We start from the raw sequence: 25,498 nt of genomic DNA, 5'->3' as shown, positions 1-25,498 counted from the left end.
GCAAAGCTTTGTGTGCCTGGCTCAGTGCCAGTTGACAGCTCAGCTGGATATCAACTAATATTCTGATCACACCGCAGCACATCACTTCTGAACTGTTTAACAAGTAGAAAGTTTATTCAGCATCCCTCAAATGCTGTTCACTGCCCATGATTCTGCTATTTAGGCATAAGACAAGTTACTCTTCCTGACAATATCAAAGCCAGAGCAAGAGCCAGAAAGAATAGTTTGCTACAACTGGAATTTCAACTCTCTTAGGCTCAATTAATTCTGTTGTGAAAATAAGTAACTGCTCTCAGCACTTAGATTTATACTGGGCCACAATGGCAATTTAGTTTGTATAAAAGTAAGACCACTGTGGCTCTGTCTCCTGGTTCTCTTTTATACGATATCTAAAAATGACATCATGAGTTCAATTAAAGGTAAAAGAAATTAAAGACAGAATTCTGAGAGATCAATGATCTAAAGTAAAACAATGCTTACATATGATGCTTTAATCATCAGGTAGGAATAAATTACTGCTATAAAAAAAAAAGAAAAAAGTCAACAACCTAAAGAATTCATCCTACTCTAACTTGGATCAAAACTTTTACGGAATGTTATAAAAGACTATATAACAGTAATCTTTAATCACCACAACTATTTTGAGGAATGATGCAGAGAATAAAAAATGTGAAGTATTTAATTAATAGTTCCCATTGTTTCATAATCAATTCTAACTCTAAGGCCATGAACAGGGCAAATCTGCAACTCTGTCTAGCTAAAGTAAGCCTCAAAACTCAAATAATAAATCTGGGCTACTCAAATCAAGCATATTCCTGAATATGCCCACCTAAACCACAGAACACTTGGTCCCAATTAGATGCCAAAGTGAAAGATACAAACATGCCCAGACCCTCAAAGTCTACCAAAAAGTATGACAGTGAAGGCTGTAGGGGAAAAGGTAGAGAGGTGGGAGGGAGGAAAGAAAGATGGGTGTGACTCATAGTAATGAAAGTCAATTACGCATTCTCTAGTTTGCTCTTGGGTCTGTGGAACGCAACACAGCCGCATTCCTACATGCCTGGGATGACGAACCAGGCAAGCTAACATGGAAAAGGGCATCAAATTCCAGCTTGTAGTAATGCGCAAGGGGCACAGAGGCCCAAGTTCTGGTTTTACCATGTGCTTGCTGGCTGATTACCTTGGACTAGTTACTTACTACTTCGGAATCTAAGTCATATCATTTATATAAATGATATGAGGAATAACAATAATACATTTCATCATACTTGTTCTTTTTCTCTCTACACATATATGTGTAGTTTTTTCTTTTTTCACTTGCCAAATCATTTACAAGTTGCAACATCAATGTCACTTCACTCCAAGAGTATTTATTTTAATAAAAGGCTCGAGGGGAAAAATTCCTTCAATCCAGTGGTCTCAAATCCCAAAACCTGCATCAGAATCACCCAGAATCACCAGGAGGGCTTGTCAACCACAAACTGCTGGGCCCCACCCACCTCAGTGTCCTATTTGGAAGTTATAGGCTGGTGTTCAAGAAAGTACATTTTTAACAGGTTTCCAGGTGATCCCCATGGTCCCAGGATCACACTTTTGAAAACTACAGACCTAGTAAACTCCTGGTTCCATTGCCAAATATTCAGGAAGCCTAGAGAGTGTTTATCCAATTTTACTGTGCATACAAGCTGCCTGGGAATCTTATTAAAACGCAAATTCTGATTCAGTAGGCTGGGGGGAGGGTGTGAAACTCTATACTAAAACAAGCATCCAGTGATGTAGTGCTCCAGGTCCTCAACAATGGCTGCATATTACAAATAGATGAGGAATTTTAAAATATAATAGCACCAAGGACCCACCCTATACCAATGAAATCTGTGTTTCTGGGATAGTGCACTGTCTGTACATTTTTTTTTAAAAGAAAAGAGTAATGGCAAGGGAAAAGATTTCTGTAAGTTTTTCTTATATGTACCCACGGCTTGAGAACCAGTGATGAGGCAAATTTAGGAACCATGGTCTTAAAACAAAAAAACCGAATTTTAACCATGGGATTTCAGTCACTGTAAAAAATCCCACATTTTTATTTCCCCAAATGCAGAATCATAACACTGAAATATAATTTGCTCCTACATCCAAAATCTAACAATGCCTCCATAATCCCAGACTTAGTCATATTGTCACCATGTAATCCTGATAAAACCTTGGGCAATTATACCCAGCTCACTATAACCTCTTTTCTCTGGTGATCTACCCCTTCTCCACAAGTGGTACCAGAAGCCATGTACATACTGCATGACTTAGTCAGAATTGACTGGACTAGAAAGATTACCTGACTCAATATTACTTGAACCAGATCTTTCTCTCAGAAATTTGGAAAGGGACAGAAACCTAGGTTAATTCTGAGCTGTGTCTGCCATTTAAAAAAAGTAAAAGTACCTAGAAATTACTGGGACGTCACCTTATGTCATGTGCCTGGAAAAGCAAAGAAAGCCATTCTACAGAATAATGATGATGATGATGATGAAGATAATAATAATGCCATAGAAATGCAGAGATTATATAAAGAAAAATCAATACCTAGTTTGCCTATAGGTCTGGGTTTCTTTCTGGAACCATGGCTACATTTCTGATTTTGGATCCTTGGGATACCTCGGTTTCTTTCCATTAAATTTTCTTTTAAGTGCAAATTGGCTCGAGTTAGCCCTTTTTACAGACTGCAAAAAAGTCTAACTCTGTCCTAGCTATTATACACATATAAAAAAATTATCATCAGCTCATCAGCTTACTTTATTCTATTTTGCTGCCAGAGTATACATTTAACATTCTAATGGCTATTTCAAACAGAACTAAGCTTTCCTCAAAGCCTGTGCAAAACAGTTTAATCTTTACTTCACCATTCAGGGTTATTATTATGAGGACCAGTTACTGCGCTGTAATAATGACTGCAGATGTAGCTGGTGCAGAATGTCAGATGAAATGGTTTCTGAACCTAAGAACAGCAGAATCAGCTGTCCAAGAAAGATCATGTATTGTTATGAGCTACACCATTCTAAAGTATTATGACGTATCTGCTACTACACAAGAAATGTATTCTCTAACAAAGGACAGACAGACATTTTCCGTAAAGAGTCAAATAGTAAATATTTTAGACTCTGTGGGCCATAAGGTCTGTCACATCTACTGACCTCTGCTATTGTATGCAGTGCGAATGTAGCCACAGACAATACAGAAAAAAACCTTCTTTAGACACTCAAATCAGACTTTTGTAATTTTCAAGTATCACAAAATACTACTCTTCTTTTGATTATTTCCCTTAATCATTTAAAATGTAAACCTATTTTTTATAGTTCTCACAAAAACAAGCATAACTAAATTTGGTTCATTGGCCATAGTTTGTCGACTCCTGTTCTAGAAGGTATAAATAAAAGTGAATCATCACCAAATGGCATATACATCCCACAGGGCACATTCTATGCCTCTGCCCCAGGTAGCCAGGACACAATAGGTTAAGGTGTATTCCTTCACAAAGTGGAATTTTTCTATTTAATTTCTTTTGAGGGCCTTGCTCTTTTACTTTCTTGTTTCTGCTAATCTATGTTATCCTACCCCCTAATCATTATTCATTCTTCTTTCCTCTTTCTCTGGTCATTGCCCCTTGTTATCTAAGAGAAAAACTGACTTCTGGTCAAGATGACAGTGTAGGCAGACATGGCTTGCCTATTCACACAACATCAAAATTACAACTAATATATTGAACAGCCATCACTCAGAACCATTAGAAATAGAGTTGAATAGAAGTCTGACAACTACAGAACTAAAAAAACCACATCCATCCAGACTGGTAGGAGGGGCATAGATGCACAACAAGCTGGTCCCGCACCCACAGGTGGTAGATAAAAACTTGAGAGGGGTATCTTGGGAGCAAGGAGTCCCAGACCCACACCTGGCCCCCCATCCCAGGGTTCCAGTGCCAGGACGATGAGTCACCACAACTTCTGGCTACAAACACCAGCGGCCATTGAGTTGGTGGAAGAAACTTCTGGAACCCCAAGCAGTTCCTCTTAAAGAACCCACATACTTAAAGACTGATCTACTCAGACTCACTCCCTCTGAGCTCCAGCAACTAGGGTAGCAGCTTGAAATGCACCAGTGATATACAGGGAGAAACTGCAGCGTCTGGCATTAGGGTGAGCAGGGGCCACTGTCCCTTTGCTAAACCCTTCCCCAACAGAGCCCACAGGATGGTACCACATCTGAGACTCAATTAACCTGGCTAATACTGTCTGATCCACCTTGGAGATCCCCAGACACTCTGCCCCACCCAACTTAGGGGCCCACCCAAGCTGCTTTTCCATGTGAATGGCTAGTCTCTTGGCTCCTGCTTCACAACTTCCTAACTCGCAAAGAAGCAGTAGCTGACTTCAGTGAGCCCCAGGCCTGGCACTAGCAGCAGCCAGATTAGAATCACAGTTTGGCTTCTCCTGGGAATCTCTAAGCCCAGCACAGATAGCAGCCACCTGGGATTGCTTTATAGCTCAGGCACGGTCCCCTGGGCCCAAGACAGGTGGAGGCTGAACCACCTGTACCACCTGGGAAACTCTGGGGCCAGCGAACCCAATGGACACTTACAGACCATGTCAGAGCACCACTACCCTGCCCCTGCACAGCTGATCATCCATGGAGGGCACAGGATGGTGGTGAGTGGTCACAGCCAATCCTTGCAGCTGACTGGTCTGGGTAAATACCTCCAATGACCTGCCAACAGCAACCAAGGCTCAACTATAAAAGGAGGATGTACTCAGCCCACGCAAAGGGTACACCTTGAGTACCCAGTTTGGGTGGCTGAGTACTTAGGGGAGGCTGTGCCACTGGTCCCTACAGGATACCTACTAAGGCAACACTACGAAGACAGAGTCAAGTCCAATACATAGAAACAAACACTAGGTGACTGCCAAAATTGGAGACAAAGAAACATGGCCTAAATGAAAGAACAGATCAACTCCAGAAAAAGACCTAAATGAAATGGAGATAAGCAATCTATCAGATGCGGAGTTCAAAACACTGATTATAAGGATGCTCAACAGCATAAAAAAGATCCAGTCTAGAAATGAAGGATACACTAATTGAAATAAAGAACAGTTTACAGGGAATCAACAGTAGAGTGGATGAAGCTGAGAATTAAATCAATGATTTGGAACATAAGGAAGCAAAAACAAAATAAAACAAAACAAAAAACCAATCAGAACAAGAAAAAACAATCTCAAAAAATGAGGACAGTGTAAGCAACCTGTGAAAGAACTTCAAGAGATCCAACATTTGCACTATAGGTGTGCTGGAAGAAGAGAAAGAAATTGGAAATGTGAAAAAATAGTGAAAGAAAACTTCCCTAATTTGGTGAAGAAAATAGACATGCAACTCCAGGAAGCACAGAGAGCCCCAAACAAGATACATGCAAGGAGGCCACTCCAAGACATATCACAATTAAAATGCCTAAGGTTAAAGACAAAGAGAGAATCTTAAAAGCATCAAGAGAAAAATTAGTTAAAAGATGGTTGTCAGATGGGAGGGGGTGTGGGAGAATGGATGAAGAGGTGAGGGGATTAAGAAGTACAAGCATGCATGTTATAGCCCAAATCATACCTGGACTGCTGAAATATAACTTGATAAGTGGTAGTAACTAAGAGAAAATAAATTAACACAATATAATCTAAATCAGCCCTGGCTGGTGTGGCTCAGTGGACTGAGTGCTGGCCTACAAACTGAAGGGTTGCTGGTTTGATTCTCAGACAGGGCACATGCCTGGGTCGTGGGTCAGGTCCCCAATTGTGAGAAGTAACCACACATCAGTGTTTCTCTCCCTTTTTCCCTCCTTTCCCCATTCTCTAAAAGTGAGTAATTTTTAAAAATCTTTCCTTATTTAAAAAAAAAAGTACAAACAGTCACAGAATAAATAGCCATGGAGATGTAAAGTACAGTATAGGAAATGGAGTAACCAAAGAACTTATACACATGATCCATGGACATGAGCAATGGTGGGGGGTCTGAGGGAGTGGTGGGCACTGAGTGGAGGGGGAGCAAAGGGGAAAAATCGAGATAACTGTTAATAGCATAACCAATAAAATATAATTAAAAAAGAGAAAAACCAAGTAATCACAGGATATCTAGTGTGGTTTATGGGTCTTTGGCTCTTCTTAGCTATTCTTAATTTTGCTTTCTACACAAGGTAGAAATCTAAATCTGCCTCTCTAGCTTAAACAAAAATTGGTGGGGATAGTGGTTAGTGGCTCCATTCATGGGTTTGATATTATTCCATATCCTTGATGGTTCTGTAAAGAGAGTCACTAGATTTTATGTTTTGCTTTACTATACACTTTATTTATTTATTTATTTATTTACTTACTTACTTACTTATCCTCACCCAAGGATATGTTTATTTGGGGGGGGGGGAGATAATGGGGGGGGGGACGCTCAAGCAATTGGCCACATCCCACAAGCACCCAGACCTGGGATGAAACCTGTAACCCAGGAATGTGACCTGACTGGAGTCAAAACAGGAAACCTTCTGGTGTACAGGATGATGCTCCAACCAACTGAGCCACCTGGTCAGGAATACCTCACACTTTAAATTAATATCTAGTGTAAAGCTACAATATTCCAAATACTGTCTAATCAATTAATTTCATTTAAGCAGTCTGACTACAATAATCTCATTTCTCCCCTTTTTGTGGCTGATTGTTGGGGTTTTTTAAATCCTCACCCAAGGATATGTTTATTGATTGAACAGAGGAAGAGAAACATCAATGTAAAAGAGAAACACTGATCAGCTGCCTCCCATATGCATCCCAACTGGGGACTGAACCTGCAGCCTAGATATATGCCCTGATGGGACTGAACCTGCAACCTTTCAGTGTATGTGATGATGCTCTAACCAAGCCACCTGGTCAGGGCTGGCTAATCATTTCTTATATCGCCTTTCTCAGACTTTTCCTATTTCTATCTTCACATATAGTATAGACTTTGGAAGTCTAAAAATGGAAGCTATAAACCTATATTACATTATAATGAAAATATAGATGTGTTTTTGCTTCAACATATTACACACTGGCCTTCCAATATTTCACTTCGTTTAAGTTACTGAGCCTTTTGTGTCTTGTAAGTAGAAAACTGCTTAACTTTTATGAATTACAAACAGATTACAGTAAAATCAGCAGAATGACTATAAAACAGAAAACTTCAAAAATATGAATTTTGCCCTGACTGGTATGGCTCAGTGGGTTGAGCACCATCCTGCAAACCAAAAGGGGGTCAGTATGATTTCCACTCAGGGAACATGCCTGGGCTGCAGGCCAGGTCCCTCTGGTTGGGGGAATGCAAGAGGCAACCGATGGATGTTTCTCTCACACATCAATGTTTCTCTCTTTCTTCCTCCCTTCCTTTCTCTATAAAAATAAATATTTAAAATATATATGAATTTTAACCTCCTGTGGCAACTAAAATACATAAGAATAGTCAGAAATACTAGGATAATGTCATTAGAATATAAAACAGTATCAAAGTTAGAAAACACCTATTTATTCATGATACTTTCAGATCATAGGTGCTTCAATATTCCAAGCATCATCCAATTACGGTGATTCAAATTCCAGAACAGCCACACACAACAATTAAAATTAATTTAAAAAAACTGTATGGAGGTTCCTCAAAAGTTTTAAAATTGAGCCACCATAAGATCTAGCAATTCTACTTCTGCATATCCAACTTAAAGAAATAAAATCACTATCTCAAAAAGGTATCTGTACCCCCATGTTCACTGAAACACTATTTACAATAGCCAAGACATACAAACGACCTGTGTCCAGTGACAGATGAACATAAAGAAAATGTAGTATGTCTATTTATACAATGGAATATTATTCAGCCACATAAAGAAACTCTGCAACTTATGACAATGTGGATGGAACTTGAGGGCATTATGCTAAGTGAAGTAAGTCAGAGAAAGACAAATACTATATGATCTTAATTATATATGGAATCTAAAAAAAAACCTCCTAGAGAGAACATGTTGGTGGTTGCCAGAGGAGGAGAATAAGGACTGAGCAAAACGGGTAAAGGTGATCCAAAGGTAAAACTTCTAATTACAAGGTTAAAAATTCCTGGAGATGTAATACACAGCATGGTGACTACAGTTAACAATATTTCACTGTATATTTGAAAGCTACAAAAGTAGTTCTTAAAAGTTTTTATCACAAGAAAAAAAACTATGTATTACATACTCCATACACATATCTATGTATGGAGATAGATATTAACTAAACTTATTTTGGCATTTACTTCACAATATGTACATATATCAAATCGTTATAAACAAATACAATATTGCATTTCAAGCATATCTCAATAAAAAGTAAGGACAAAAATGTTACTGCATATAAGCGGTATATAACAGTCTCAATGAATAGGAAAAAACTTAATGCTCTCAGTGTTGACTGACACAAGATAATTAAAGACTAAATTAAAGGTTAGATATCTTTCAACAGATAACTGACTAAAAAAAAGTAGTAATTTTCAGCACAAGAGAAATAGGTTAACTTTTAGGGTTATGTAGTTTTTAAAGAACTGGGCCTCTTTTGAAATGTGTACTCCATAGGACTAAAACTAATTTAGGAAGGAATTCATCCACCAGAGGGGGCCCTTACAAAACAGGAGAAATAAAATGTTAACAGCAACCAATAGTATACAAATTGAAGGTTAGAATACATCTTACAAAGTAAAATCCTTTAAGTCTATAAATTCCATATACTCGCATGTAAAATTTTGACTGTTATTTTTCTGAAAAACACAAAAAATTTAATCATTGCATTGTGTTACAAGACTCATTTGTTCATGTGTCCATAAGCTGAATATACTGAGGTCTGTTAAGAAAATATCCAGCAATGTAGTATGAAAAATAGACACATTTAGTGAAGAAGATACAAGAAACACTGTACATAAACTAATGACGCCTCGGTCCCCTTCAAAGTAAGCACTTTGGGACCTACTTTGGGTTCACTTGTAGCACCTGCAGCTGCAATGTTCCTTCTGCTCTGGCACCAGAAGCCACAGAACTGATTTTGCTATGACACATTTCATGCCAAGATCCTGCAGCCAAATCTCAGACACAGTAGTTTTTGCAATCCCCAGATCAGCTTCAAGTTCTCGCACTGTCAGTTACCAATCTTTGATTGCAGCCTGTACACATTCAGCATTCTCAGGTGTTCTGCTTCTTGCAGACTTTCCAAAACATGGATCATTTTCAACAGATTCTTGACCATTTTTAAAGCATTTGTGCTACACTGTCATTTGCACCACAAATTCATTACACCATTCCTGAAAGCCTTCTGAATCTCATCCGAATAGCTTCTGTGGAGGAATGTTCATGCTTAATGCAAAAATTGATGCAGATTCATTGCTCTGCTCGCTCAGTCATTTTTGATGTGACAGCCACACAGTACACATGCTCACTCAAGAGGATCTACTACCCCCACTGACTAGTACACTGAAGTCATCATTGTTCACTCATGCACATTCCAGTCTGCTCTCTTTGGCTGCAAGGTTATATCAATGTTGTGCAAACCATTGTTGCAATTTTAACAATGGCTGGACTTTTCCCGGACAGACCTATACGAAAGAGCTATAACTAGTCACCCACAATAAGTCAATTAGAGAAGTAATAATTCCACAACCCCCCCTTTTTTGTTAGTTCTAGGACCACTTTTTATGAAAGTAAGTGTCGACAGACACACTGAAACAGTCACCTAATCCTGGGTCTAGTGATTCTAGGAAAGCCCACGCCACCACCATTCTTGGACTTTCTCTCACCATTTAGCTACAGAAATTTTCTACATGTATCAGTATATCTTGAGGCCAATATATTTAAATTTATAAAAAACAATATAGCCCTAGCTGGCGTAGCTCAGTGGATTGAGCGCAGGCCTGCGAACCAAGGGATCACGGTTCGGTTCCTGGTCAGGGCACATGCCTGGGTTGTGGGCCAGTTCCCAGAGGGGGACACATGAGAGGCACCCATGCATTGATGTTTCTCTCCCTCTCTCCTTCTCTTCCCCTCTAAAGGTAAATAAAATCTTTAAAAAAAAAGAAACAATATGCATTATTATCTACCTATTAATCAAGACTTTATTAATTTTTGAAAGTAACATTTATTAAGTACTCAATAAATATAACTATCTCATGTAAACATCACAACCCATTGAGGTAGGTATTATTATTACCCCCACTTTACGGATGAAGGCATTAGGGCTTGAAGGTCTCAATGCTAGTAAAGAGTGGACTACAAACTACAAGGCTAAGTATTGTGTTGTGTCACAAATAAAAAAATTGAAATTTTTACTGAATTGTAGATTCACATAGAGTTGTTTAAAAAAATACATGGAGATCCCTTGTATATTTGCCTGGTTTCCTGTAACATTTCATAAGACTACAATATAATGTTGCAAACAAGATACTGACAGTCTACCAATTTTGTTCAGATTTCCATCTAAGGCATTTTTAACCAGGCAATACACCTTTCCTTTTTTTTTATGAACACTTCTAAATGCTCTATATAAAATTCAATTTGTTCCCCAATTGTTTTACTTCTCTTAACTGGTCTTCATTTATAATTTAATCTCTTTTGAAGGAATTTTAGGGTTTCTCACTATTTTGTGGTTATATATCTCAACATCCTATTCTCTCTCTATATGTAAACGTTACTCAGTTCTATTCTAATTGCTCCAAATCATCAGCCTTGGAGTCAAGAACCCCAGCTCTGCCATGTACTAGTTTAGGCAAATCATTTAACCTCTCAACATTTCCCTCATCTGAAAAATAGAAATAACAGTACCTACCTTCAAAGAGTTGTTGAAGATCAAAGTTTGCCTGCAAAGTTTTCTTAGCACAGTATATGGCACATAGTTAAGTGCTCACTAAACTTTAATCATAATTTACTATTCCCTCACCAAGACTTTTCAAAGAGCAAATCCATCCACTCCAACCCCCTTAAATTGCTAACCTTACTATTATATGCCCATTTGTTCATACGTTCAACAAAAATGTACTGTTTACACATAAACAGATGACTCAAATATAAAACTTTTCTTCACAAGTACACAATTATTAAAATTTAAGGTAGATAGCAACAATGCCAAAAAAACGTACTTTTAAAGTTCTCTGGCACTTTTGATGGTGGAAATAACACCTAACCTGACTCTTTTAACGAATGTATCCATTAGACAAATAAATGGAAAGAGATAGGGTAGGAAAGGTGTGGCATATAACATTTTCTGGAGTAAGGACATGAGGGCAACTAAGGTACCAAGAGACAAGGAGGGGCTTGTATAGGAAACAATAAACAATACAGGCTGGCTGCAGTGAAGGGTATTTGTGAAAGGAACGGTGGAAAATAAAACTAAAGACTAGTCAAGGCCTGATCCTGAAAGGCTTTGAATCCAAGTCCAGAGTTTAAATTTCATTCTGTCCACAACGAAGAGTCAAAGATTTATGAGTAGTACAATTATGAGTTCATGTTATAGCACATTCATGTATTGTCAAAACATGAATGTGCTATAACATGCAAAACAGTCTGCTATGCTGGTACTCAGAAACTGGCTGCTGCAATTAATCAGGCTGGTAGAGACAGCATGGAAAGGTCTGAAGGGAACAACTACTCACATAATTGAATCACTGTGATTTGAAACTTAATAAGTAGGAAGAAGAAAGCCAAGATGATTTAGTTTGAAGTTCTAGTTCTGTGAACTGCACTGAAAAAAAAAAAAAAATGGTTCCCAGACTTCTCCACAAATCACTTATCTGTTTTCCTGAATTCTAAACCATACTTTAACTTCTTTACTGGTCTGAATTGTTTTTACCTGTGAAACAAGTTATCTTGCAAGAACATGGTAGAGTAACTAATGAATAGAAGTCTGCAATACTGTAAGTATGATGAGCAGGGGAAGGAAATGAGTTACTTACTACATCTGACATATCATAACATGCTTATTAAAATAAGATTCGGAATACCAATAAACATTTGTTCATAAAATAGGAACGGGGATTTCTGTATGCATTTGTTCACTGGTGTATCCCCAGTGTCTAAAAACAGTGTCAGGAATACTGTTAATTCTCAATTAATATATTTGTTGAATACCTTTTCATGACGATGGTGCCCAAAGCCAAGAAGCCCTTGGCCTCCAAAGCTGAAGCCAAGGCAAAAAAAAAAAAAAGCAGTGCTAAAGGCATCCACAGTCTCAAAAAGAGGATCTGCACGTCACCCACCTTTGGGAGGCCTAAGACACTGTGGCTCCAAAGGCACCATAAATATCCTCAGAAGAACACCCCCAGGAAAAATAAGCCTGACCACTATACTATCATCAAGCCCCCTAAATACCCAATCAGCCATGAAAAATACAGAATGCCACAATACAGGTGTGTTCACTGTGGATGTCAAGGCCCACCAGCACCAGGTCAAACAGGCTGTGAAGAAGCTCTGTGACACTGATATGGTCAAGGCCACCTGAGCAGGCCTGATGGGGAGAAGAAGGCCTGTGTTCGACTGGCTCCAGACTATGGTTCTCTGGATGTTGCCAACAAAAGTGGGATCATCTACACTGAGTCCAGCTGGCTAGTTTTAAATATAAAATTTTTACACTATAAATATATACATATTTCTGTTGAATACTATGTGAATGAGAAACAAAAAAGTATTAATTTTTTTGAGTAGTGGTTAGTTTATTCTATGTTTTTTAAAAATTACTTTATTGTTGTTCAAAGGTATTACATTTTAAGAAACACTCTTCATTGGCCTCAATGCTCTGAGCACTCAATATTCTCTCCTACTCTTTTTCTCATTAAAATGGCCTCCTGTTGCTAACTTACCTTCAAAAATATAAACTGCAATATATTCATTTAGTCAAGGTTATAACCATTTTAAGTAACACTAAATTATTAACCACTAAAGGTTAAAAAAATCTTAAATATCATCAGACACAAAATAAATGATACCTGAGATTTTAAACAAATTTTGGGGTATCTCCTAAGTTCCATTTTGCAGTTTTGGAATTCAAAGGCAAACACATTTAGTTGCTGGATGGGAAATGTGAATACATTTTCTTGCAGAGTTTATCATCTTACCAGGTCTTTCCTTTCCAGTGCCTTTTGACTCAGCAAATTTTTGTATCAAGCTTTCAACTGTAGTGTTAGCCATGTTATTTATAAATTCTTCGTGGACCTATTAATATGAGATAAAGTTTTTTTTCCATAAGTACTGTATATAAGACAAAATTTCCACAAAGCAATTAAAATTCCTTACACCAAAATATTTTTTGACCCAGAGCCTTTGAGAATTTTCATGTATTTAACATGCTCCATTACTTAACTTATAGTGTTAGTAGATCTGCGAGAACCAACCACTATTTATGTGAACTCCTTAAGATATGATTGCACAACCTTAAAAGTAAATGCAGTTTCATGTTCTCTTCCTGGAATGTTTTAGAACATAATTCTTCTTCTTTTTATTTTTGGTCACTATGAATACTTCTTGCTAGCCCCTTCTTAGAACATAACTCTTATGATAAATAAAAATTACACAGGCAATTAAAACTTTTAGATATTTAATAAAAAAAATAACAGACTTCATCTTTCTCTACTATATTTCAATGAATCACAAACTGTGATTATAAACACTTATATTTTTGGAAAACATCTAAGTAGAAGTTCTGTAACTTACTGAAGATGCTGTTCTAATTTTTAAAACAGTAAAACTTCAAAAATTAAATATTTAAAAATTGGTAACTTCATAATTTTAATGTAATGAGGACTAAACAGTTAATTTAAAAAATTAATTTGAATTATCATTCTTGATAAATTCAGTCAAAAATTCAGTTTATTTTATACTTAATATATGTAAATATGTATTTTTTTACCTGAAAATTCAGTAGCATGTTATGAGTTTTGGGTTCTTAAAGAATCATAAATGAACATAAAATTTTGAAGAATCAGTTCAACAGAAATAAAAACTTACCTGGCCTATTTGCAAATGAATTTCCTTTATAGCATTTGACAAAGATCCTATAATTTCCTTTATGTGAATGAGATGAGTTTCTTCAATGTCTTGAAATTTCTGAGTAGCAAATATAAAGTTACATATATAAAATATATATCTGCACATATATACATATGCTGAAATCAAAAGACCTTTTAGAAGTTATCTCAATACAGCTGACCAAATTTAGCCTGCTACTCATTATTACATGATTTTAGCAATGCTTCTAGACAAACGAGTTTAGTAAACACTGAAATACAGCATGGAGAAAAGTTAACTTTTTGTCATGCCATTTCTCAGGCAAACATCAACTTTTTCAGAGTTTGAAGATAATGCAAATTAAAACCTATAATCATGGTCAGAAAATAAAGAGACTCAGAAGGTAAGAGTGTCATAAAAGCCAAGGTAGAAGTGTTTCAAAAACTGAAAATCAATTAGTCACCAGACTAATTGCAGCAAAAACTGCAGTTTACTTCCGAAGACTTTAAAATCTAGCCCACAGACTCTGAAAATGTTTTTCTAATCCTTGAAATGTTAATATGTAGTTTTCAAAAGAGATACTCTGTGGTCAAATAAATTCGGGAAGCCTGTAACTCACTGAGCAGTTTTCATCTGAAGGTGGGCATGCATAAAGATCACCTGGGGGATGTTTTTAAACTACAAACATATCTTCCACTACAACCTGGGGGGTGGGAGTGGAAAGAGGCCAGAAAGTTGGAAGAAATACCCAGGTTATGCTGGTATTTATTACCCAGTAAGGAAACCACTGCTAGACTTGGCCTCACGATAAATGTTAAAAATTCTGAAAATTACTAAAATAACAGAACTTGTCTCACTGTGCTTAACCCAGTGTTTTCCAAAAATCTCTGACCAAACAACCCTTTTTGTTTTTCTTTGTCTATGAATATCTACTAATATCTCACAGAACAATATTCCTCAAAACAGGATTTGGGAAATGCTGAACTAGCCATTTTCTTTCTTTCTTTCTTTCTTTTCTTTCAGATTTTACTTATTTGTTTTTAGACAGAGGGGAAGGGAGAGAGGGACAGAAACATCACTGTGTAGTTGCCTCTCGTGCACTCCCCACTGGGGAACAGGCCCACAACCCAGGCATGTCCCCTGATTGGGGATTGAACCAGTGACCTTTTGGTTCATAGGCCAGTGCTCAACCCACTGAGCCACAGACCCACGGCAGTCATTTTCAAACAAAATACATCTGTCATTTCTATTGCACAAGCCCGATTACCTTCCCCATCCCCCAAATTAAATCAGTTCTAAGGAGTAAGGCCTAAATGTCTTGTTATTTTTCTCTGGTTAGTTTATCAAATTAAACTCCCTCAGCCCGTATTTAATGTCCAGTTTTCTTCAGCACTGAGTTCCATAATCAGAAAATCACTAAGCCAAATGACCATGTCCATACTTGTGTTAAGACCTGAACTTAAAAAAAAATGGTGCAATTACAGTTTTGGCAGTAATGCTACAATAACCCAAACTTTCTTTAATCAACTTTATTCATGAGGAATAGCAGAGTTAAAATAGAGTTCTGTCTTGACGAATTTTGACCAAGTTTGTGAGACTACCAAACAATGCAAGATCCTGAATTAGTCTTAAGAACTCAGGAATATTCAACAGAAGTACGATTCTGTTTTATGTTCATATTATAAGAAGTCACCCTCAACTTAAATTTATGTAACTTAATGAACAAATATTGCCTTGCAGACAGGTAGACCTAAATCTAGGAATGCTTGGTCAAAATGCCACTAATAGCATATGGATGACTCCTAATTCCAAGAAAACCGTGCTGGCCTTCCCATTCTCTTTTGAAACAGCCACAGTGAATAAGGCAGATTTCTAATTATTTAGGAAAATCTTGAGTATGAAGCCACACACAAACTCAACACATGATTCGGATGCAATTCTAAAATTGTGCTGAGTTGCTTTTGGTGAGGAGACACTGCTAAATATATCACAGTTCCTCAAAGTTAATAAAGCAATTCTGCAATGGGAATATACTCTTAAATGTCTGAATATATATAAAAGAACTTTCCTGAACAAGTGAGATAGATTTTTCCTCCTTGCCATTTCAAATTCACTGTTTGTACACACAGTTCACATAAGTATATAAAAAGTACAATTCTTTATGCCATCAAAGATACATATAAAAGCACTCTAGTCCTAAATCCTTGCTTAAACAAATCTCAGTCTCCTAGCCATCAAACTATTTAAAGTAAACAAAATCTCCATACTGTCTGAAGTTTTTCAAGTGTCTTTAACTGATAGTGATAAAAAGCATAAACACAAAGACAAGTCACAATTTTGATCATGCTTATTGTTAACCACAAATGAAAAAAATAAATCACAAATACTACAAGTACTTTCTAACCCCCTTTCACCCCAGGGACTCAATCTCCTTCCCCACTAGCAAATATAGGTCCTGCCACCCAAATTTGATTCTCATTAGACTGACAGGTCCCTTCCCACTGGGGTTAGGTCAATCTGCTTAGCTTGAAACAAAAGGAAAGTGGAGATGTACAATAATCCTTTTCATTTCTAAACAATGTAAGTTAAAGACTGCTGTCTATTAACAAACAATAGTAAATCTGTTCTGCGAGGGTGTGTGTGGGGGAAGGAGATGGGGACTGAGCTAGAGAACCAAACACATTAGCACAGACACCATCATCTTTATTTAAAAGCAATATGGTTAATTATACATCTCATCAAATAAATTAATGTTCCCATCTTGGATATGGCAGGATAAACAAAACACCAATTTAGAAACCAAGTGTAATGAGGAAGCAGAAGAGAAAGAGGAGGAAAAAATGCTTAAAATTTTTGAATAATACTTTCATAAATATAAACAAAAACCCCAAGTCTAGCAAATTCTAATTCCTGTTTCTCCAAAATAAATGGAAAGAAAAATATTTTCATTAATAGAAACTAGTCATTTTTTTGATGCAAAATTAACAAGTCAACAATTGCCTTATAAATGAGTGTTCTAATGATTTAAAAAATAAAAGGGCACTTGCTGAAGTCTACAATGATCTTTTTATCTCACTACAGTTGGAGCCTCAATTTAACACAACTAAGTATAAACCCTTCTTGAAATATTATCATTTCCCAGCTGCCATATGTCATTACATTTCCCAGTTTTCTTCTTTCTCTGGCTTCTCCTACTTGGGTTTCAGCATCTCTTCTTCTACCAACCCATCAGTGGTGAATCTCTCAGATTCTTGTGGCTCTTTCTTCCTCACACTCTGTCCAAAGGTGATGTCATTCTGGCGGCTTTGTATGCTGGCAAGCCCCTAGTTTATACTGACCCACAATATTTTATTCAAAACTTTGGGACCAAGTGTTATGGAATTCAATATTTTGGATTTTTAAATGAAGACAATATAGTGTTATTACCATATATTTCATAATACTACCAGCAGGATCTGCCCTGGTATCTATTTATCCAAAACAATATTTCTAAAGGAAAACATGTATTTAGTCTAAGTAATATAAATAAAGACTATAAATAGTCTCACATCAGTTTAAGTCAAGTGTTGCTGCAAAATGAGTTATAGAAAAAAGCTTTTGGTTTTTGGAGTTTCTGGAATCCAGAACTGTGGGTAAGGGACTGTGAACATTATGTCAGTCCAGCCTACTTAGATCCTACAAAACTTCCCACTTGTCTCCACTTTGGTACAGGCTATTCAAAACTGAACACCTGGTCCCAATCTGACCCCTCACACAAACAGTTCTTCATCTAGTCTTTCCCATTCATCTCTATCCATACAGACTTAGAAGCTAGAACCTAGAAGAGCTCTTGATCTCTCTCAAATTCTTCCATCCACCCCACTCCTGCCATTTCCAAATGCATTCACTTCTCTCCTTCTCCAAGGCCGCCACACTAGCCCTCATCCTTCTCACCTCTCTACTAACTGCCTTGCAAAATGGACTCTTGACTCCTCTTTGGCCTCAGTATAACCTATTCTTCACAAAACTACCAGAATCATCTTGTAAAATGCAGACCACATCATGTCATATGCTTGCATACTGTCTTCCAAAATCTTTAAACTACTCTTAGAAGAAAACCCAAACTATTACTTAAAGGTTGGTCCTTGCCTATCTTTTTCTTTAACCTCATGCTTTACCATCATCTCTTCTTACTTAGTGTTACTAAGCGTTTTTTACTTTATTTATAATGTGACAGCTCTTTTACATCTCTGGGTCTTCATACCTATGGTCCCCAATGCCTGGAATACTCTGGCCCTGGAATGAATCTCTGACTCATTCTTTAAGCCTCAATTTTAACTGTCACTTCTCCAAAAATGCCTTTCCTAACTCCCTAATCTAATTTAGGTCACTTCTAGTATTCTAGCTCATGGAAGCCTATTCTTTTCCCTTGCAATGCTGTAATAATTTGTAACTTTACATTTAGGTATGTATTTAATATTTGCCTCCCTCCTCTATACTCCTAGGGCAGGGAGATATCTGTTTTATTTACACAGACACAGTGTACACCCAGCATCTGGCACAGTGCCCACAACATGGTGAGTAAAGATGGACCCATGTATGCATGCTTGTACACAAGCACGCAAGCCTTTTGGTTTGTGAGATGTGAATCCTTCACCACTCCCAGGGAGAAGGCTCTTTAGAGTCCAAACAGACAGATTCATAACTTCTTCTTTCACACTTACTGAGTACCTACCAAGTACTGAGAACTGTTTTAAGTGCTGAGAAAATAGCAGTAAACAAATCAATCCTTCCTTTCCTGGAACTTACATTTTTATGGAGGAGGTCAGATAATAAAAAATATGGGTAATACTGGCTGGTGTGTCTCAGCTGGTTGGAGCATCATCCCATAAATCGAAAGGCTGCAGGTTCAATTCTCAGTCAGGGCACATACCTAGATTGTATGTTCAGTCCCTGGTAGGGATGTGTATGAAGGGCAACCAAACAATGTTTCTTGCATCAATGTTTCTCTTCCTCTCTCTTTTTCTCCCCTTCTCTTTAAAATCAATAAACACATCCTCAGATGAGGATTTAAAAAGATGGGTGAAAGAATCAGTGTGTTTCACCACGTTTCTAGCCCCCTCAGACATAATAATTAAGAGTAATGTTCTAAGAAGAGGTGTCTCCACCAGCCTCAGTACCAGGGTGAAGCCCATGATGGACAAGTAGCATTAACAAATAAACCCTTGCTACTGAAAGCCACTGAGAGATGAAGAGTTCTTTGTCACTTCAGCATATCCAACCTATCATGACTAATACAATAAAATTCATGGTATGTTAGATAATGAAAAGGTGCTACAAGGAAAAAAAACAAAAACAAAAAAATCAAGAAGAGGGTGGAGATAAAGTTTTAAGAATGATTCATAAAACGCATCCACCTTAAACTTAGGCCCTTAATTAAAGGCTCTAAGAACATCAAATCCAATGTAATTATCCCAAGCTTATGGAAGACAAACATTTTTTTGCTGTTACTACCTTCTCTCACTAAAATGGAAATTCTATTAAGGTAGTGAGTTTTGATTATCTTGTTAACTGCTGTATCCTCAACATTGAGTCATTTCGAGTTTTCATCATAACATTTGCCAATGTCCTCATTTTCCCCAACTCTCTTTAAACAGCCTCTTCTGATCTATCTGAATGATCCATTGTAAGTATTGCAACTTGGTCCTCATCTCCAGAACAAAATATGTATTTTAAAAATAACATCATTAAAACATTGAACAGGGGGGAGGGCAAGAATAGTAGGGGAAATATAGAATCTAAAGAACTTGTGACACATGGACATAAACTAAAGGGGGGGAATGGTGGGGAAGGGGGTGTGCAGGGTAGAGGAAAATGAAGGGGGGAAATGGGACAACTGTAATGGCATAATCAATAAAATATATTTAAAAAAATAAAAATAAAACTAGAGATAATTAAAAAACATCGAGATTGTGCATTTTTAACATTTAAAAGTGTTTAAAAATTATAACAAAAAGTTATATTTAACTAGTAAACATAATATCCTTTTGTACATTTAAAGCCTTAAAAATACCAACCTGAGCTGTTTCTGTCATTTTCTGTTCAAAATCAGCTTTTGCTAATGCATATTTTTCCACATACAGTTTATAGGTATCTGTAGCTTTCTTAGATTTAACAGCTGCCTGTAACAAAACAAAAATATTTTGAACTACAAAATGACCTTTCTTCTTTCTTGATATAAGTTAATATGAAATAACAATTTAATGCATTTAAGGGATGTGGACTACGCTAAGATCAATATGACAAAGTAATTTTAGTATCTTTTTTCGAGTCCTGTTTAGTAATAATATTTTTTGTTATAGTCACACAATTAAGCAGAAATCAACCCAACAGAATGTGTTTTGAAAAGTTAAATTCTCTCCTCATTCTATAACCCAAACTAAGATCATATAACCAGATTATGATACAGTATAACTAAAATTTCAATGAACAAAAATGTGACACCATCAAAATATGCCTGACACTACCTTCGACATGTGTAAGTCTTCCTCCCTCAGCAACATACATGTGGCTCCACTGAAAGTCTAATTCATAACTATAAAGCTAGCTCAAAAGTTGAAAACATCGGATTTCCTTGAGGTCTGTTTCCATTATGATCTAGCAAATCTATAAATTTCATTTGAATCACAACCTATTTTTTCAAGATTTTTATTTTTTAAAAATTGTTACTGCATTATTACAGTTGTAGTTCAAAGTTACTTGTTCAATAAAAACTTAGCATATTAAATATCAAGCAGTGAAGAAAATGAAGATAAACTAGTAGAAATCTTTTCCTCAATGACTTCATAAAAGATAATGAACTTCTACATGAACACCAAGAAACAGGTAGAAAGTTACAAAAACAGAAGTAAAGATATTCTGTGGAAGACAGACATTCAGGAAAAAGAAAAACTGGGTATAACTTATAAAGTGGCTAACATGAAACTTGACTATTCTCAGAGAACTGATCAATTTGGACAAGGAAATTTGAAGAGGGAGTGATGCTGAAGTAAGAGTTTAAAGAAGATTTTTTAAAAAGCTACAGGATTTCAAGATTACAAAGATCTTTGTTTTCTTGACGAAGTAAAAGATGAGTCTGCTAAGAGTAAAAAAGAGCAGGATAGGGTTGGGAGCTTCTGGAGAATGAAAAAAGTTTCAAAGCATGATTGTGGAGGATGCAACAGGTAAGAACTAGATGAGTAAAAATACTGCTAAGAGTCACGAAGGATTAAGCTGGAAAACATGGAATTTGTGTAAAGCCAATCAGAACCAATATATAATTATTTCTACCTTCGGTCTAAGAATAAGAATTAGAAAGTTGGGTTTACCTGGAAGTTTGTGATCTGCAAGAATGCACAGACTCCTCCTCTCTAAAAAGGTAACTACACTCATTCTAAAATATAAGTGCATATAGTATATCAAATATATGTGTTCTATGCTTTCCTGCCTTCTTCAATAAAGCATATATAATGCTGTTTTATCATGTAGTATAAAGAAAACTGGTTTTGGAGACCAAAGACACAGGATTTAATTTGGCTTTGTCCTTGCACTTTACATAGTTCTGTATTCCTAAAATGGGAACAATACCACCTGTTTTAGAGCTTTGGTGGTAATTAAATCACTCTAGGTAAAATGCTTGGGGCAGGGTCCAGCTTATAGTTTAACTCACAAAATAAAGGGTATCTGCTATTTTTATGGTTTCTAAAATGAATATAATCAGGAACATATACCATTTTGCTGTTACTGTACCTAAGAGTTTTACAGAGCTCTCTAGCCCTAAAGCAGGTGGCTATAATAACTTTCTAGTCTGCTCCTAAAATTTTTTCTTTTTACATTTTCCCCAATATCTGGCCATTTGACATTATTTTATACTACTGTTACTATACCTTCCTCTAACATCCTGGCCTTGTTCAAACACATAACAATGAAATCAGGTAAATATTTAAAGTTTACTATGTACCTTCATAGGAAACCCAGACAGTCAGGTTTACTAGAATTTAATTTTAAAACAATTTTAATGGCATGGTTATCAAGGTTTCCTTTTGGATTTTTTTAATGCCAAAAGACTTTGGTTTCTTCTTCCAGCTACCTAAATTTTCAGGCTGTACAACCTATAATCCATGGAGTGATTTTTAATGACACAGCCTAGCAAAATGATACAGTCCCACTGGTAGCTCCTTCTTTTCTTCAACACCTACTCTTTTTCTTTGCTATTAAGTTCCTGCCTAATAATTTGTGTGCCAGCTATTGATAAAGACATCAGTTGTGATCATTCATAGAGATACTGCAATTTGAAAGAAACCCATAAAAATGGAAAATCCCACCAAAATACAACTATAATGACTGTGTCAATACTTTAGAAGTAATTTATTTCACAGGATCTTTCCTATTTTCTTTTCACAAGTTTTGTTTTTACATCTGTACAAAATAAGGTAGCTCCCCTTTTAACCTACATTAAAACCTCTTTCTAACCACTTGTTCTGCACTATTCAATGTCTTGACTCCCCCAAAAGAAAGGTTCTCAAAAATGAGATGATATGTACTTAGTTTTCAATAACCTTGGTAACATCTAGCACATAACGTGACACACACATAGAAGTCAAACATTTATTCACTATTGCACACAAATGACTACTTCAAAATCTAACAATCAACCAGAAAAATATTTGAATAAACTATTGAGAAAAAGCAAGAATCTAGTCTACAGCCTATATTTAAAACAAACTTAATTTTTATTATATTTATTATATTTATAAAATTCAAATATTTTGCTATGATTTTTTCCAAGTAAACAGATTTGTTGTGTTGTGGACAGTACAATGATCACTTCTGATTCAAAGAAATTTATAATCCAATAGAAATAAAAGACAACTGCCCTGGCTGGTGTAGCTCAGTGGATTGAGCATGGGCCTGAGAACCAAAGGATCATGGTTCTATTCCCAGTCAAGGCATGTGCCTGGGTTGTAGGCCAGTTCCCAGCAGGGGATGCATGAGAGGCAACCATACATTGTTCTTTCTCTCCCTTGCTCCTTCCCTTCCCCTCTAAAGATAAATAAATAAAATCTTAAAAAAAAAGTTTAAAAAAATAATAAAAATAAATACATAAAAGATGACTGCCTGGAGGAATATTCTCCTTTGAGAACACCTATAATCTCTCTAGAGCAGGGGCATCAAACTCATTTTCACCAGGGCCCACATCAACCTCACAGTTGCCTTCAAAGGGCCAAAATAATTTTAGGACTGTATAAATATACTCCTTAACTGTTAAGAAGTTGAAATTATATTCAGCCCTTTGAAGGCAACTGTGAGGCTGATGTGACCCCAGTGAAAATGTTTGACACCCCTACTCTGGGATATAAAGTAATTATTTCACAACATTATTCATGATAATTAAAATTATAGGACTTGAAGCAATGGGAGGAAGTCCCTGAAGCATCACTTCCTCTTCTTCTACTCAAACAGTCTCTAGAATTCGAACTAGTTTTGATATTCGAATCTTTACTGAGTCAAGAGAAGTAGAAATATTAATTTTAAAATTTTATACCTGATCTTAGCAAAAAGGACAAGATGAAATTAATTTAAAAATTTAAACCAACATATTTTATAACTCCCCCCCACAACATTCTCATCATAATCTTGGTCTAGCCATTCAACCTAGCATACAAACTTGTTCACTATTTCTGACTGAAATTACTGTCTTCATCTTAGAGGGTAAGAGCCAGATTTAACCCAGAACTGTGAACAGGTAAGTCTTTTGGAACATACTTTTTGATAACAGGAAATGTAAATTTTATTTTTATCTTATTTGGAAGCATGAAGAAAAAGTTACCCTTTTTAAGTTTTAACTTACATTCTTTATATCAGCAGTCACTCTTCCAAGGTAAAAACATTCCAGAGTACTAAGGAAATTACATACCAATTTAAGCAACTTGGAAAACTGACAAAAGTAGTATTTGCTAATAGAAAAATAAAATTTTAAAAATGTTGTTGACTCATGAGTTTTAAATGATAAAAACATTTAAAGAAAACTAAGGCTACATGAAAGGAAGTAGAGGCAAATTTAGAAGGTAATTGTACTGGAAAAATCTGCATATTTTAAAATTGTATTTTATTGATTATGCTATTACAGTTGTCCTAATTTTTCCCCTTTGCCCCCTACCACTGAACACTCCCAAACCCCTTCAGGCAATCCCCACACCACTGTTCATGTCCATGGGTCATGCATTAAGTTCTTTGCATGAACTATGGACATGCTAAGTTCTATTTCCTATACTGTACTTTACATCCCCATGGCTATTCTGTAACTACCTATGTGTACTTCTTAATCCTCTCACCTCTTCACCATTCCCTCACACCCCCCTCTAATCTGGCAACCATAAAAATGCTCTCCATGTCCATGATTCTGTCTCTGTTCTTGTTTGCTTCGTTTGTTTTTTTAGATTCAATTGTTGATGGGTATGTATTTATTGCCATTTTACTGTTCATAGTTTTGATCTTTTTCTTAAATAAGTCCCCTTAACATATCATATAATGGTTTGGTGATGGTAAATTCTTTCAGTTTTTTCTTGTCTGGGAAGCTCTTCATCTGCCTTTTGATTATAAATGGTAGCTTTGCTGAGTAGAGCAATTTTGGCTGTAGGTCCCTGCTTTTCATGACTGAGTGTTTCTTGCCAGTCCCTTCTGGCCTGCAAAATTTCTTTTGCGAAATCAGCTGACAGTCTCATGGGAACTCCCTCCAGGTAACTAACTGCCTTTCTCTTGCTGCTTTTTAAGGCTCTCTCTTTATCTTTAACCTATAGTATTTTAATTCTGATGTCTCTTGGAAAGGGTCTCCTTGCATCCATCTTGTTTTAGACTCTGTGCTTCCTGGACCTGAATGTCTATTTCCTTCAACAAATTAGGGAAGTTTTCTTTCATTACTTTTTCACATAGATTTCTAATACCTTGCTCTTTCTCTTGTTCTGGTACCTGTATGATGTGAATGTTGACCTACTGAAGTTGTCCCACAGGATACTTACACCATCTTCACCTTTTTGGATTCTTTTTTCTTCTTGTTCTGATTGGTGGGTTTTTTTGTTGTTGTTGTATGTTCCAAATCACTGATTTGATTCTCAGCATCATCCACTCTACTGTTGTTTCCCTGTAAATTGTTCTTTATTTCAGTTAGTAAATCCTTCGTTTCTGACTGGATCTTTTTTATGCTGTTGAGGTCCTCTCTCATTTCCTTGAGCATCCTTATAATCAGTGTTTTGAACTCCACATCTGATAGATCACTTATATCCACTTCACTTAGCTCTTTTCTGGAGTTTTGATCCGTTCTTTCATTTGTTTCTTTGCCTCTTCAATTTGGTGGACTCCCTGTGTTTGTTTCTGTTTATTAGATACAGCTGCTTTGACTCCATCTTAGCGTGGCCTATGTAGAAAAGGCAC

General features: G+C 36.5%; 1 protein-coding gene across 2 annotated transcripts in view; it reads right to left on the bottom strand.

Moving 5' to 3' along the window:
• Window positions 1-25,498, bottom strand: part of FCHO2 (FCH and mu domain containing endocytic adaptor 2) — a 125,398-nt gene that overhangs the window by 57,937 nt on the left and 41,963 nt on the right. For both annotated transcript variants that reach the window (XM_053657232.1, XM_053657231.1), the window contains exons 6-8: window positions 20,107-20,211; window positions 14,051-14,149; window positions 13,162-13,258 (exon numbers count right to left, since the gene is read on the bottom strand). In XM_053657232.1, the coding sequence (XP_053513207.1) occupies window positions 13,162-13,258; window positions 14,051-14,149; window positions 20,107-20,211 (301 nt within the window). The remainder of the gene's footprint in view (window positions 1-13,161; window positions 13,259-14,050; window positions 14,150-20,106; window positions 20,212-25,498) is intronic.

The sequence above is a fragment of the Artibeus jamaicensis genome, unplaced genomic scaffold (genome assembly GCF_021234435.1).
Source record: "Artibeus jamaicensis isolate MK-2021 breed Jamaican fruit bat unplaced genomic scaffold, CSHL_Jam_final scaffold_369, whole genome shotgun sequence".
Lineage (NCBI taxonomy): Eukaryota > Metazoa > Chordata > Mammalia > Chiroptera > Phyllostomidae > Artibeus > Artibeus jamaicensis.
Note: the sequence above shows the minus strand (reverse complement) of the source record. Positions and strands in the feature narration are given on the sequence as shown.